Genomic DNA, 16,683 nt, shown 5'->3' with positions numbered 1-16,683 from the left:
GTACATAATGGTTCTGAGAAAAATGAAGCTACATAGTAAAGAATAATAAATGTGAAGTGTCCTTTGGATTTGTAAACACATCACTGTGTTTTTCAAAGCTATGCCCTGATTGGCGTCCAAAATATACTGAACCACAATATTTGTGATGCCACTAACAAATACAAGACACATGAGTGCACTTCAAAGTTAGAGTTCTGAACAATGCACAAACAAAAAAAAAATTTTGGAATTTTTATGCCATTGAGATGTAGTTTGTACTTACTAATAATTGAAAGAATAATGAACACAGAGATATATGGTATCAACAATAATAAGACTGTTATCCTTAGTAGTTCTAACGATGCTCAAAATTATTAAGATATATATTTGCAAAACAAAAAATGCTATACAATGAAGGTTATGCTTGAAAAACCTAATAAAGCTAATTTAATTTTAAAGTGTTTTTACTTTGCTTTTCTGTGAATAGAATAGTTATAATGAACATACTTTTTTGTTTTTTGGTCTTTTTAAATATTTATTTTGAGAGAGAGAGAGAAAGAGAGAGAGAGAAAGAAAGAGAGAGAATGTGTGTGTGTGTGTGTGTGTGTGTGTGTGTGCGCGCACAAGTCAGGGAGGGGCAGAGACAGAGGAAGAGAGAGAATCCCAAGCAGTCTCTGCACTATCAAAACAGGGCCCAATGTGGAGCTCCAACTCGGGAACTGTGAACTCACGACCCGATCTCAAGTCGGAGACTCAACTGACTGAGCCACCCAGGCGCCCCGAACATATTTTTCATTCTAATAAGACAACTGATTTCATTTTTTGGAAGGCTTTATCAGTTTTTTTCATTATGCCATTTCACGGAGTCTTTTAAACTTTCATGTTGCTAAATTTTGAAACTTTTACCTAAAAAAATTAATAAATGTTATCTTTAATGACCATGCCTTATAAAATCCTATAATAAAACTGATCAAATGGGCATTTTTTGACCTCTTTATTCATCACAACAATTGGTAGTGAAACATGTCAATTGACTTATAAGATAACTGTGTCAAGTCAGGATTCCCTAGCTTTAACTGCACTGAATCCATGCCAATTCATTTAATAACAATTCTACATACTAATCATGGAGTATTTCCCTTCAGTGTTTTCACAGAGTAATAAATCTTTTCCAAAGTTAGAGCATTATTTTATCTCTAATATGAAAATAAGAAAAAAAACCTATATATTTTGGTATTTGTATTGTGTATTAAAAGAAACTTGTACTCTGCCTTATATTTCTCAATAGAAACATAAATCTTACAATGATAAGTCAGATGTTAAGTTTACTATATTTCCTTTAGGATACTTTTTTTAAAAGTGTGAGAATTTGATATTCAGAGAAATAGCAAATTTCGAGAAAATGAGGTCTTTACTAACAAAACCCTACTGAAAAATATATGTGTGTTTTCTTTATTGATGACACTGTAGGAATTATTTTGCTTCATTAGTTCTATAAAATAGATAAATGTAAACTGTAAAAATATAAAACATTTGTTCTTTTGAATAGATGTTATAAGAAATGTGAAACAAAGCCCTTGCGAAAGGTTTTTTGCCTTTCAAATGAAGTAAACTCTGTAATTAGTTACTTGAGTGGCACAGTAAATATTACCCAGTGCCTAAAGATTACCATGAAAAGTCAGGATTATCTAGTTTTTTTTTTTTTTTTTTTACTTTTTTAACGTTTATTTATTTTTGAGACTGAGAGAGACAAAGCATGAATGGGGGAGGGGCAGAGAGAGAGAGGGAGACACAGAATCCAAAACAGGTTCCAGGCTCTGAGATGTCAGCACAGAGCTTTATGCAGGGCTCAAACTCACCGACCATAAGATCCTGACCTGAGCCGAAGTCAGCACTTAACTGACTGAGCCACCCACAGGCTCCTCAAGGATTCTCTAGTTTTAACATCACTGGATCCATACCAATTTAATTAATAACAACTCTACATATTAGTAATTATTTCCCCTTTAAATTTTGAGAGTGATAAACCTTTTTCAAAGTTAGGGTAATGTTTTATCTCTAATTTTGAAATAAATAAAACTGAATACTTCAGCATCTAGTTAAGTTACAGAAGTTGTGTGTGCGTGTGTACTTATGTCAAAATTATTTTTATAATAATTTATAAAAATTATTTAAAATAATAGCTAAATAGCCTTTAGTCAATTCAACAGACAAAAATTAGTTGGTCAGAAAAGCATACTAACATTTTATGAAAAATGATTAGCAACTAAATGGAATGTGTTGTAACTGAGAAAGTAGATAATTGCTAGGAGTATAACAGAGTAAAAATAATCAACATAATTGACATAGTTAAATTATTGTCAGATCCATATCCAGAATGTATTATGATATTCTATCAAGAGAGAACTAAATAGACTAATTTACTTTCATTCATATAATGTTTGTATCTTGATGCAGCTTTACTTTAAGTAGAAGAAATGGTTAGAGAATAGAGACTGAATATGGAGTCTCTCCCTCTAGAAAAGCTTACATTAAATATTTTGCTATTTCCCAAGACACTAGTTTCTCAGGCAAGGCAGACTAAAGTACGTATACTTCGGGTTTTATTAAATAGTGTCTGTTACACAGCCTGTCATGTATCCTCTAGACACACAACCTGAATTCTCTATGAAGTCAAGAGCATCATCAAATTCAGTGACCTCATTGGGTTTAAAGAGAATAATGACAAATGTTTCTGGGGAGGAACTGATTATTGCTCAAAACTTTTAGGTTTCTTTTCTCTGCATATATTATTAAAGTAAAACAATAACTTCTAGTGTGTAACTTCAGGAGTCACAAAAACATTTATTTAAAATCAAAGTTAACTAAAGGAGAAAATACAAAGAGAGTCAATACTAATTAATATAACATAATAGTATCACATTAATTATTATGAATCCTTGTTAATATAACACAATTTAAAAAACAGCTGGATCTGGCAGTTTAAGTACCTACTCCTGGGACACTTACTACATAAAATATTATTTTGGAGTTTAGATTTTATGAAGAAAAAGAATTTAGGCTACGCATATATTATACCATATTTAATAAACTTGGGAAATAAAGCTATATTGATAAAAAATAAGGTTATTCATTAAATTCCTATTATTGTTTTGAATAAAACACATAATTCATTAATTTATTCAACAACTATGTAATGAGAGCATTATACACAGCAGCCACTCTAGGTTCTAGGGAGCATAACATGGATATGGTCTCTGATGTAATAAATGCTGTAAGGTCTTGATGTCACATAAAATATACTATTTTGCAATTATTCACTTAAATACCTGTCTCCCACATTCAACTATGTGTTCCATGAGAGCGGGGGTCTTACTTAACTCATCTATTGCCAGTGCTGTCACATAATGCTGTTCAATAACCACTTACTGAATGAACAACACTTAATTACCCAAGAAGCAAAATGTGCCAAAAGAAAATTGATCATAAAGATGCAAGTAAGACATGAATGGCTACCAGTATTTATATAACAATTATTACCAGCATGTAAATTATGCATCAGCCAAAGTTACATAGACCTCTAAGAATACTTATGTGATCCTCTGGTACGATCGCAGAAGTTCCCATTTCTAGGTATCCTGCACTGAGGTCATTAAAGTGGAAAGCCTGGGAGCCTAGACATTCCCTTTAAGTGGCGTAATTATAGAAGGCTGTTTCCAATTCCACATTTTAAAGATAGGAAGAGATTTTAAAGTTATATAATCTAACTTTCCAACCATTCCACAAATGGTCTCAAATTTCCCTGACAAGTGAATAAGTTGTTTGGTTTATATGCTTCTGATGATGAAGACTTAGGATGAATGATTTAATTTTCCAACAGCTCAAAATATTAGGTTCTTCCGAAAGCCTTTAAGTATTTGAAAATAACTGGAATTTTCTCCTTTAAATAATTTTTTCCATCATCTTGAGAATCCTTGGCTCTAATATTGAGCTCTTTCTCATGCAGCCTGTTTTCAAGATCTCTTAGCATTTTGATTTCCTTTTTAAAGGTGTACTTTAATTTGCCAAGAAGCAGCTGGAAATGTGGTGGACCGAAGAGAAAAAGGATACATCAGGTAAAGGTTGGCCAGCAAAGCAAAGAGAAAAATTGGCATCATCACTGCTTTGGACACTTTGCTTTCTATCAATCTAATCTGTTCATTTCAATTCTTTTTTGAGCCATATGATGCTGTTGGCTCATAACGAGTTTGCCATCAAATAAAACCTAGTTCAACCACCCCCACTCCAACTGCTGGCTGCATTCTGTAAGGGCACATTTCAACTATCCTTTTAAAGAGTAATTTTTTTTCCCTCAATAGAATATCTTGTATTTATTTTTCTAAATATAGTAATAAAAGTAGTAGTAAATATTTATACAGTACTTACTTTACACAAGGCAACTTAACACCCTACATATACTAACTTTAAAATTTAAAATCCTTAGCTCTTGCCCTCAACTTTCTGTAATTCTATTAAAATACTCTCAACAATTTCTGTTGTCTGGTGAATTAAAACAAGTTAAGACGGAGCGCCAGGCTGGCTTAGTCAGTTGAGCAACTGACTCTTGGATTTCAGCTCAGGTCATGATCTCACTGTTTGTGAGTTTGAGCCCTGTGTCGGACTCTACACTGACAGCGTGGAGCCTGCTTGGGATTCTCTCTCTCTCTCTCTCTCTCTCTCTCTCTCACTCTCTCTCTCTGTCTCTCCGTTGCTCACTTGTGTGCATGCACTCTCTCTTCATCAAAATAAATAAACTTAAAAAAAAAGTTAAGATGATAGTTGGCATTTCCTAAGCACTATGTTTCAAGCACTGTCCTGAAGTGGGTTCTTCTGTTTGTTTGTCTGTTTTTTTGGGAGTTTTCCCCACCATCATCTGACTTAATTATCTCCTAGGTTTTATGATGTGGGTAGTGTTACAATACTCATTTTGCACACAGGGAGAATGAAACTTAGAAGATAAAGTAGCTTGATTCTGGTCTTACAGGTAGCAAGTCAGAGCCAGGATTCAAATCTAGATCTTTCTTACTCCAAAACAGAACTCATAACCACATGATGAGTTTATCAATAACCTAGAAGTTTACAGGGATAGACACATAATTATTTTAGTATTCAAAACTGGCTGACACAGTTGTCAGTATAGGGACATAGCATAAACGGAATTATGATTAGTTCTTAACATGATGGCTCTTAAGTTTCTTTCTTTCTTTTTTTCTTAAACCAATGGTGTAAGTCAGTACCTAAGTACGCACAGACAGTAAACAGGTACACTGTTAAGTTTGGAAATGAGGTGAGAAAAAGGACACTACTTGAAATGAAAGCAATAAATACCAGTAGGCAGAGTTGTGTGTTTTGTAGTTCTAAAGTTGATTATGCACATTAATCCAATTAATATTTACTAATTTTATATGGTCTGGGGTAAGAATCTTATTTCATTGTTTTCCATATGGATAACAACTTATTACAGAAAAACTTAACAAGTAAAATAGCCCGTTCTTTCCCTAATGATCTACAAGATCTTCTCTGACATAAATAAATTGAAGCCACAACCCCCAATTATATTTATAGATAGGGCCTTTAAAGAGGTAATTAAGGTTAAATGAAGTCACAAGATGGGGTCCTAATTTGGTTTGACTGGCATCCTTATAAGAAAAGAAAAAAAACCAAAAAACAAAAAACAAAACAAAAAAATAGCAGAAATCTCCTTGTCTCTCCACACATGCACAGGAGAGGTAAGAGGAGGACACAATGAGAAGGTGGCTGTCTGAAAGCCAGAAAGAGAAACTTCACCAAAACTAACCTCGACAGCATGTTAATCTTGGACTTCCAGGCTCCAAATTTGGGGAAATTAAATTTCTGTTGCTTAAACTATCCAGGCTGTGGTATTCTGTGATGGCAGCCTGAGCAGACTAACACAGATTTAATGGACCAACTCCTTTGAAAGACACAATCTGTAAAAACTTACACAAAGAGAAACAGATAATCTGAACAGGACTACATCTATTACGCAGACTTAATAAAAAAATTAATAACCTTAAAAACATGAAAAAAAAGAACGAGGCCCAAATGGTTGTATTGGGTCTATTAAACATTTTGTTAGAAGTCATACCAATTCTCTACAATCTCTTCCAGAAAACTGAAGTAGAGGAACACTTTCTAACCCATTCCATGAGGCTAGTACTCATGGAGTTAATAAGTAACCCAGATAAAGACTTTACAAGACAGAAAAACTACATATCAGTGTTACTCATGAACATACATGTAAAAATCCTCAACAAAAAATTAGCAAATCAAATCCAACAATGTGTAAGAAGAATTATTCACTATGACAAAGTGGGATTTACCCTACAGGCATGAGAAGCTGGTTCCACTGAAAATCACTTAATGTAATCCTTCACATTAAAAGGCTAAAGAAAAATCATATGATCATATCAATAGGTGCAGAAAAAGCAAAGAAAAGCAGTTCATAAAATCCAACACTCATTTATAATAAAAACTTCCAGCAAACTAGGAATAGAGGGAACTTCTTCAATTTGATAAACATCTAGAAAAAAGCTTACAGCTAACATCATACTTACTAATAAGGAACTAGATGCTTTTCTCCTAAAGACTGGGGAAAAGGCAATCATGTTTGCCTTCAGCACTCCTTGTCAACATTAGACTGACAGTCTCAGTTTTAAGACAAGAAAAGGAAATAAAAGACACACCGATTGGGAAGGAAAAATATAACTCTTTTTTTTCACGTGATATTATTCTCTGTATAAAATATCAAAGAATTAACAAAGTAATCCTGGACTAATGAGTGATTATAGCAAAATTGGAAGATACAAAGCTAGTATACAAAAGCCAATTGTTTTCCTATAGATCAGTTACAAACATTTGGAATTTGCAATTAAAAACACAATACTGTAAACAGTACCAAAAATAAAAGGAATATTTAGGACTAAATCTATTAAAATATATGACTATGGTCTGAATATTTATCTCCCCTATAATTCATATATTAAAATCCTAACCCCCAAAAATGATGGTAATAGAAGATGAGACCTTTGGGAGGTGCTTGAGGTCATGAGGGTGGTGCCTTCATAAATGGGATCAGTATCCCACAGAGATCTTAGCCCTTTTTGCCATGTGAAGATACATGTGAAGTCTGTGACTCACCCAACCATACTGACTCCTTGATCTCAGACTTCCAGTCTCCAGAACTGTGAGCTGTAATTTTCTGCTGCTTATAAGCCATTCAATCTATGGTATGTTGTTATAGGCTCTCACTTGGACTACAGTTTATGCCTAAGATCTATATGACTAAAAGTAAAAACAAACAAACAAACAAACAAAAACCTAACTGGGATTAAAGAAATCAAAGACCTAAATAAATGATGAGAGTTTCATGTTCATGAATATTAAGACTCGATGGTGTTAAGATATTAGTTCTTCCCAAATGATCTGTAGATTCAACACCATCACAATCAAAACCCTACCAATTTCTTTTGAAGGAACAGGCAAACTAATTCTAAACTTTGTATGGAAGAGTAAGAGACCCCAAAACACAAAACTGAAGAAGAATAAAGTCAGAAGACTGGCACTATCTGATATCAAGACTTAGTATAAAACTTCAGTAATCAAGACAGTGTGATATTGGTTTACAAATAAAAAGAAAGGACAGTGAAACAGAATAAAGAGCCTAGAAATTGACCCACACATATGTCACCTGATCTTTGGCAAAGAGCAAAGGCAATGAAGAAAAAAATGGTCTTTTCATCACACGGTGCTGGAACTGAACTTCCACATGCACATAAAGTGAATCTAGACACTGACTTTACACTTTTAATAAAACCTAACTCAAAATTGATCATAGACCTAATTGAAAATGCAAAATTATTAAACTTTTAGAAGATAACATAGAAGGAAAACTAAGTGATCCTGGGTTTGGAAATTATATTTATTTATTTATTTAGTTAGTTAGTTAGTTTTTATTTGTTTTTGAGAGACAGAGAGAGAGAGAGAGAGAGAGACAGAGTGTGAGTGGGGGAGGGGCAGAGAGAGAGGGAGACACAGAATCTGAAGCAGGTTCCAGGCTCTGAGCTGTCAGCACAGCCCGACGCAGGGCTCAAACTCACAGACCAGGAGATCGTGACCTGAACCACAGTCAGATGCTTAATCAACTGAGCCACCCAGGTGCCCCTGGAAATGATATTTCTGATACAACACCAAAAGCACAATAAAAGAAAAAATAATTGATAAATTGGACTTTATTAAAATTAAAACTTTTGCTCTGCAAAAGACACTGTAAAAAGAATGAGAAGAAAGTCACAGACTAGGAGAACATACTGGAAAACATATCTGATAAAAGACTTGTATCTAAAATATATAAAGAACTCTTTTTAAAAAAAGCTCTTAAAACAGCAACTCAATTAAAAGTTAGTCAAAACAGGGCGTCTAGGTGGCTCAGTCGGTTGGGCTTCTGACTTCGCTTCAGGTCATGACCTCATGGTCTGTGAATTCGTGCTCCGTGTTGGGCTCTGTGCTGACAGCTCGGAGCCTGCTTCAGATTCTCTGTGTCCCCCTCTCTTTGCCCCTCCCCCACTGATGCTCTGTCTCTCTCAAAAATAAATAAATATTAAAAAGATTAAAAAAAAACCAAAAACATTAGTCGAAAGATCCAAACAGACATCTCACCAAAGAAGATGTACAGATGGCAAATAGCATATGAAAATATAATCAGTATAATGTATCATTAGGGAATTGCAAATTAAAACAGCAATCAGATCCCACGATACATCTATTAGAATGGTTACAATCCAAAATACTGACAACAGTAAATGCTGGTGAGGTTGGAGAGCAACAGGAACTTTAAATTATTACCGGGAGTAATGCCAAGGATAAGGACAGTTCAGCAGTTTCTTACAAAACTAACTATGGTCTTACCATATCATTAGCGATTTATACTCCTGGGTACTTATCCAAATGAATTGAAAATCTTTGCCCACATAGAAACATGCCCATGAATTTTTATGCCATCCTTATTCATAACTGCTCCAAACTGTATGCAACCAATAAGGCTCCAATAGGTGAATGGGTAAACACACAGTGGCCCATCCATACACAGAATATTACTCAGTAAGGAAAGAAATGAGCCATCAAGGCATGAAACAAGATGGAGGAACCTTAAATGCACATCGCTAAGTGCAAGAAGGCAGTCTGAAATGGCTATATACGTATGGTATGGTTCCAACTCTATGACACTCCAGAAAAGCAAAATTACAAAGAAATTAGAACAATCAGTAGTTTCTAGGGGTTATGGAGGAGAAGAGGGATGATGAAGTATAACACAATATTTTTAGAATACAATATAATAGAATAAAACTATTCTGATGATACTGTAATGCTGCTTGACATCATGCATTTGTCAAACCCATAAAACTACAGCACAAAGAGTGCACCCTACCGTAAGTGTGCACCTTAGTTAGAATTAACATACCAACACTGGCACAGCTATTGTATCAAACAGATCCCACTAATGCAAGATCTTAATAGAAGGAGAAACTATGAGTGTTTACACGAGGTGGTGGTGGGCAATGTAGTATATGGGAACTACTTGTATTATCTGCTCAACGTTTTTGTAAACCTAAAATTTATCTAAACATGAAATGTATTATTTTTTAAGTTAACCATATTCTTTAGGTATTTCTGAAAATTGTCTAGGGTTTATTCAGTGCTTTCTATATAGGAAGTGAAATAAACTGTAACTAACAATAGTTTTATTTCTTTACAAATTCTTGTATGTTTTATTTCCTTACAACTTTAAGTAGCTGTGCAATGTTGTTAGATGCAGAGGTAGCAGGTATTTCTGTTCTTGTTGTCCCTTAAGGAACTCTTCTAACACTTCACATTTACTACATGGGCTTGACTTAAGACTGCTTCCTCCTTGATTCCTCTTATCTGCAGAAGTAACTGGAATAGGTTGCACAAAATTCTAGGAGCATGCTATCTGGGAGGATTAGCGAAAGAATATAAAATAACACTGAAAAGTGTTCTCAAAATAACTAAAATAAGTTCAAATGGCACAAACCAGATGTATTGGTAGAAAATCTATATACTGAGGCTTAAATTTTATCTTTAAGTGTACGAGAAGGGTTATTTATACAAAGAATGAGAATTATAAATGTCTTTCTTTTATTCATGTAACTCCTGGCATCCTACCCTCCCCTTGAAGTGTCCTGCCCTTCCTTGCCCTTTAGTCTAACAAGTTCTTTCTCTTCCTGTGGTGGTTAGCTGAAAGGCCATTTCTTTAGGAAGACCTTTTCTGGTTTTCTAGAATGGGTTAGACGGCCCTGTTTTTATAAGTTTCTCTTCCTTCCCTTTCATAACAGGCATCACATTTATATGATTGATGAATTTATCCACAGGACTGCAAATTCCAAAAGAACGAATGGAGACCCGTGTTCTACTTATTTCTATAACCACAGGGCCTAGAATTGTTTTTGTTCAAACACAGACCCAATAGACAGTTGTTCAATGAATTAATGAATAACTAGAAACATCTCTGTTAGCAGCAATGGTCACTCCAGGATGGAAGACACTGGCATCCCTTCGGCGTCCTTCAGTAGAGACAAAACAAGAAACGATGATCCAACTGCACTGTTCCCAAAAAGATAGAAAGTAAAATGTTTGGACTGATACTAAAAGTTAATTAATAGAGTCAAAGACATTTTGCTTCAAAGACAATTATTTGTAAACTTTATTATTTGATTACTTTTTAGATTATGAATCCTTATTAAAGAATGTCAATGTGTAAAATATTCATCTCAGAGTTGCTCAGGATTTGGTACTTTCAAGAAGCTTGAAGACATAGTTTACAAAAAAGATCTAGAATTTAAGAAATGTTTACAAGGACTCCAAATGGCCAATTTATTCTCTTCTTGATTGCAGGTCTCAGTTCCCTATGTCAACATCATATTCCTATATGTTACCATGTGGTCAATGTGCATAAGATGGCCAACAAAATGTCAAAATAAATGGTTGTGAAAAAATGGAAAAAAACAGTAATTCCTCATTAGTTCTCATACCTGTAAGTGATGTGTTTGTGCTGCCACTTCTGTCCTGTTAATGCATATCGCTTTCGACGAATATTAAATTTGGAGCTACCTCTTGTCTGGTCAGGTACGCCACATCGAGGCTTCTTCATCCAGCTGCAAAAAGCAGGGTTTTCCGGTTAGTTACCAACCACTCTCATCATTCATTTCAAAAGGAAATCAGTTGGGAAGTTAACCAATGACAGTGATGATGAAAATGGGAAAACCTAAAGAAGAAAATTGTCAATTTTCATGCAGTTTGAACCCAAGTAGAAAGCATTATTTTTTCCCCTGAATGATCAAGAATCGTTGGTTTTGAACTCAGCTCTCTTAGATATTTTTTGTCTCTCTAATTTACTTTGAGCTTACTATAGACTGAAGTCCTCTTAAGCTTCTAACTAGAATCTGTTTTTAACAAGATCTGTGATCTTGGGCAAGTCATTAATCCCTAGTCTCATTCATAGAATGAGACTTTAAAAAACAAATTTTCACTAAGGTGTCTTCCAACTTGAACATTCAACAATTTTTAAAATCTATTAAATAACCCTAAATTTCAGGATTCAAGAAGGTATATGCTATTCTCTCTTCCAGCTTACATAGAAGTAAACTGTTTAAATAACATTTGCCTTTCTCGAATTTTTCTTTTTACTTTGCTCATTATCCCAATTTCTAAGCAACATCCATTTGCTTTAAATTAGTAATAACTAAATTCAATGATTATTTTTTTTTCTGGATATGAGGTTTAATATCACACAAATAAGGTTTAACATAATTATCTTAGGAAAATGACATGCTTTTTGATTTACTAATTTTTTAACACTTATACAAGATACAGTTGTGTAACTTTTCTAAGAGTCTCTTTTTACCATTGTCCTGTTTTCTATGTAGTCTTGCTTCTTATCTAAAAAGAAAGATTATCATGATTTTGAGAAGTGTTTCTTTAGTGACTCAAAAAATGGCTTTACCATTCATTAACACATTTAATTTATCAATTGCAAAGCTAAAGCAGAGTTCATGGTGCTACATGCTTCAGCAAGTAGAAATGAGAAAAGAATCAATTTTCGTTGTATTTCACCAAATACTTTATAATTTCTATACTCTTTAAATGGAAAATAATTGACTGGAGAGATGACTATCAAAAGATGTCCATTTGGGGAAAATGAAAGAATAGTTTACATGTTACATGGATAAATCAGCTAATCAGTGCTTATAATAATGACTTCATGCAACAATGAAATCATGACTTCTGCTTTTTAAGAAAGATGACAATTTTCCAGTAAGCACTGAAAAAAGTTTCCCTCTCTCTCTCTCTCTCTCTTTTTTTCCTAGTAATAATGTAGACATTGCAATTATCAGACTTCACAAATTCCATCCTAGTCTAAAATGCATTGTGGAGTTACTTCAGAAATCTCTCTTTCCCTTTATTAAAGTCTCCAAACTCCTAAGAGGTGATATGGCCCTTATGGATCAAACTCTGTAGAGTGGAGAATGGAGATCTTCTACTTTTAAATAATATTCCCAGAGCATTCCTAAACCAGTTTTTTTGAGACATATTTCACTAGCCTGTAAAACACTCAAGGGCAGGGCATCTGTATAATCCTGGTGCCTGGTACAAACCCCGGAATATAAAAGATATTCAATGAATAAATGGATAGGGAAACTTTGTAATTTTTAATGAAAAATTATTAATTTTTATTACATATTATAGGGCATAGATATAGATTTAACATGGAAATATTAAGCATTAATGGTGGGTTTAATATGATAAGTGGCTTTTATATATGGATATTTCATTAATTATACTCTCAGCAAAAATTATAATATTCCTAAGGCAGGTATTTATGCTTACTTATCTCACTGAAAGTACTAACAGAATAAACAATATATAATTATTAAATATGAGTAAATTTACCAAATGCGGGAAGTGGTTACATTTACATTTTGCTAAGAAAAATATTTAAGTTCTCACTCTGGGAAGAGAAATAATTTTGAAATGGATAAGGGGATAAAATTTCACAAAATGGTGTTACCTATTATCAGGATAAAATGTATTGTCAATGAGGATATATTGTTTAAAATTACTTTAGTAATCAATAAAATTAAAAGATGAAGTTAACAATTGAAAAGAAAATTAAATTTACTGATATAAATTTCCATTTTAAGTTATTCATATGTTGGATCTAGTAAAATTTTTCTCAGTGAAGCATTGCATCTTCCAAAGGATAGGGTTTTTATGGATGAGTATTAAATTTTTGTGCTGAAAGATATCTCTGCTGAATTCTTTATATGTTTCTTAGGCTTTTGCCCATTAAATATATATTTTTTCTTATGTTCCAACTACTAGTTACATTTATTTACTCATTCCATCCTTATTCATTCATCTTATAATATTTTTCAGCTTTCACAACATGTTATGAGATATAAAGAAAAAGTGTGGCTGAAAAGATAAACAAGGCAAAAGGCCCTTGTTGAGTTTACAGTCTATAGGAAGGACAACCATGATTAAAAAAAAAAAATACTATATAACGGGTTAAGAGCTGTCACATCTCTTCCAAGATACCCTGTCATTATTTCTAATTTTACATGTAATAAAAAATTATAATTTTCTTACCCCAGATCTGTACCAATTCCTCTGATGCCTTATTTCAGCCAAAAGTCTTAACCTCCTTCTAATGCCCAAGCTAATACCTAGGTAATATCCACCACTGCTCTTTCCTCAGTCTCCTCTAATCAATCAGGAGGCTGTCTCTCTTGTTTCCAAATTTCTTTCTCTCTTGCTGTCTAAAAGCTTTCCTTCTTGCTCCTAAAGATAAATCTTTCCAGAGCACAGATGTTTTCTCTACATGCTCTGGGCATGAAACACTTATATAGAAAGAATCTGATTCAGGCCTACTTAGGGAGGATACCCTGTCTCCCTACTTCCCAAGATCCATTCAGGTTACTAAAGAAGTAAACTTCTTTCTACCTTTCTATGTAGTGACGTCTGTCTGGAATAACTTTTTCTCTCTTTTCACACTGAGAATCCTAAACATCCTTCATTATGCAACTCATATAGGTACAGTTTACAATCGCAACACAGCATGGATTATACTCCGTATTCTGATTTGTGTCTCTATTGTCCGCCGTCCTGAGTCAGGGCAGAGAGCCAGGTATGGGGCCAATACCCAGTAAAGTCTCCAATAAGGAACATGAAGCAAATAGATTGAGTCTGCGTATCTTTTTTGCACATGGTGATCTCCCTACTATCCATGTTGCTTGAAGACTTTGTAACTCTTTCCAGGTCTGTGCCTTGAGCAAATGCTTACTGCATGGACATTGTGTACATACTTTTATATAAAACCAAATCATAAAGTAGATAACTTAAGTGTAAGAAATAAACATAAGAACAGGAATGATCTAATACCAATCAGTAATTTAATGTAAAGAAGTCCTAATAAAGGTTGGTCAGGTTGAGAACACTCTATGTTAACTTCATCAATATTTGTATCCAAATATTCTAGCAAAGAGATATTGGCAGGTATTATATATTAAAATTTGTAAAATCCCCCAAATATGATTGAAGCACATCAAGCCACTGAATAAGACACACAGTATCTCAGCTAAATTGGTCTTCAGGTTTCTTATGTGACTCCAAACATTTAAATTATTCTTTAATCTCATAAGCAGTCAGGTTCTTTCTACTACAATTTTTAAAGTTCTTTGTGGATAAAAATAATGATTAACATTTAACAGTACTCACCAAGAAATTAAATGTCTAATACTAATGGTAAAATTGGCATGTTAATATTGTTATTCAGGTCGAGACTGGCACTGGGATTTATTTCTATATATCATGTACCAAGTGTTAGTTGCATTCATATATGAATTTGATAAACCCCATAATAACATGAGAATGCAAAACTCTAAACGTACAAGTAGAACAGATTGGATTAATAGTTTCACGTAAGGTAACGGCTATATCACAAGAAAGAAACATGGGTTGAAGAGAGCCTATGTGTATGCAAACACACGTGCACACTATTTTCAAACAGTGCTTTTTTTGGTGAAAGTGCCATTGCTAAAACATACTTATTTTTTCTGTGTGTCAACACACAGCTCATACACATGTGCTTCATTACTGACTCATTTGCTAAAAATTTTAAGTTGGTATTCCAAAGCAAAGACATGAGAATGGGTACTGGGGGAGAGAGGGAGCCACAAGAAAGTTATTTGACACTTACAAGGTGTAAATAATAGTACCTCCTCAGTTTTCATAAATATAATATCGATTTTCAGTATTGATTTAATTGTTTAGAACCGAAAGCATTTTTCAATTAGTTGCATAGATCATTAATGGCTTTATTTAAATTAGCTTAACTTAAAAAGGAAAAATATCTAAAATCAGTGCTCTTGAAAGGAGTTATAGGGGCGCCTGGGTGGCTCAGTGGGTTGAGCACCTGACTCTTGATTTCAGCTCAGGTCATGATCCCAGGGTCGTGGGAATGAGCCCTGTGTCGGGCTCTGCAGCTGGGCATGGGGCCTGCTTAAGACTGTCTTCTCTCTCTTTCCCTCTGCCCCTCTCCCCTGCTTGCTGTCTCTCTCTCTCTGAAAGAAAGAAAAAAAGAAGGAAAGAAAGAAGGAAAGAAAGAAAGAAAAAAGAGAAAAAAAGAGAAAAGAAAAGAAAAAAGAAAAGAAAAGAAAAGAAAAGAAAAGAAAAGAAGGAGCTATATTGTAAAAGTGAGGAGCAGAGATCCTAGAGCTAGACTGCTACGGTTCCTACCTTACCTCCACCAACTCACCTGCCCCGTGACATTGGTCAGACTACTGTCTCTATTTCTCCACTTCCTCATCTACAAACTGGAAGTGATAATATTATTGAGTAAATGTGAGGATTAAATTAGTTAAATCATGTAAAACACTTAGAACAGTGCCTGGCAAACAGTAACTGCTATGATTATTAACTTATAATAATTATTATTTTACAAATATCAGGAAGTGGCTGTACTCGTAGAAGCAAAAGCAGTAGCAGTCAACTGATATCAACATGTTTCAGTTCGCCTTAACCTATGTGTTAACATACTTTGTTATTCAAAACAGGGATATCCTGGGGTTTCGATAATACAGATACCAACAGATACTTTATTTTATGAAAATAAAGTAGCCACAAACTTCTAAACAAATTTGTATGTAGTAATAAGAGTCACTATATACGAGACAGTGTTCACTGCTTCACTGGTTTCAGTAATTTTTTTTCAATGAGTTGGGTATTCAAGTCACCCACATGACTTGAATATATAGGGCCACCCACATGACTCTGAATGATGCCTTCAAGTTTAATCCACACAACTGGTGGCCCTGTAGTGGGGCTGCAGGAAGATGGCACTTCAATAAAATACATGCAATTGGAATGGTGTCCCTTGGAGTAGGGATTTGTACCACACAGTGACTGTGCACACATATTTACTTTTACCATGAGAAGAGCAGCCACTCACAAAATTATATTTTGTGACTTACGAATTAGTAAGGTAAGAACAAGGTTCATCCGCATCATATAGTTAACAGTTTTCGGTTCCGGGCTTTTCCATGTCGAATGAAAGGTAAGAGTAGCATTTAC

General features: G+C 34.2%; 1 protein-coding gene across 1 annotated transcript in view; it reads right to left on the bottom strand.

Moving 5' to 3' along the window:
• MMP16 (matrix metallopeptidase 16) overlaps positions 1–16,683 on the bottom strand; it is a 290,123-nt gene that overhangs the window by 128,493 nt on the left and 144,947 nt on the right. Inside the window, exon 3 of the mRNA XM_049633175.1 lies at positions 11,085–11,207. Coding sequence (XP_049489132.1) covers positions 11,085–11,207 — 123 coding nt within the window. The remainder of the gene's footprint in view (positions 1–11,084; positions 11,208–16,683) is intronic.

This window comes from Panthera uncia, chromosome F2, assembly GCF_023721935.1.
Source record: "Panthera uncia isolate 11264 chromosome F2, Puncia_PCG_1.0, whole genome shotgun sequence".
NCBI lineage: Eukaryota > Metazoa > Chordata > Mammalia > Carnivora > Felidae > Panthera > Panthera uncia.
This window is presented reverse-complemented; position numbering and strand designations above follow the sequence as displayed.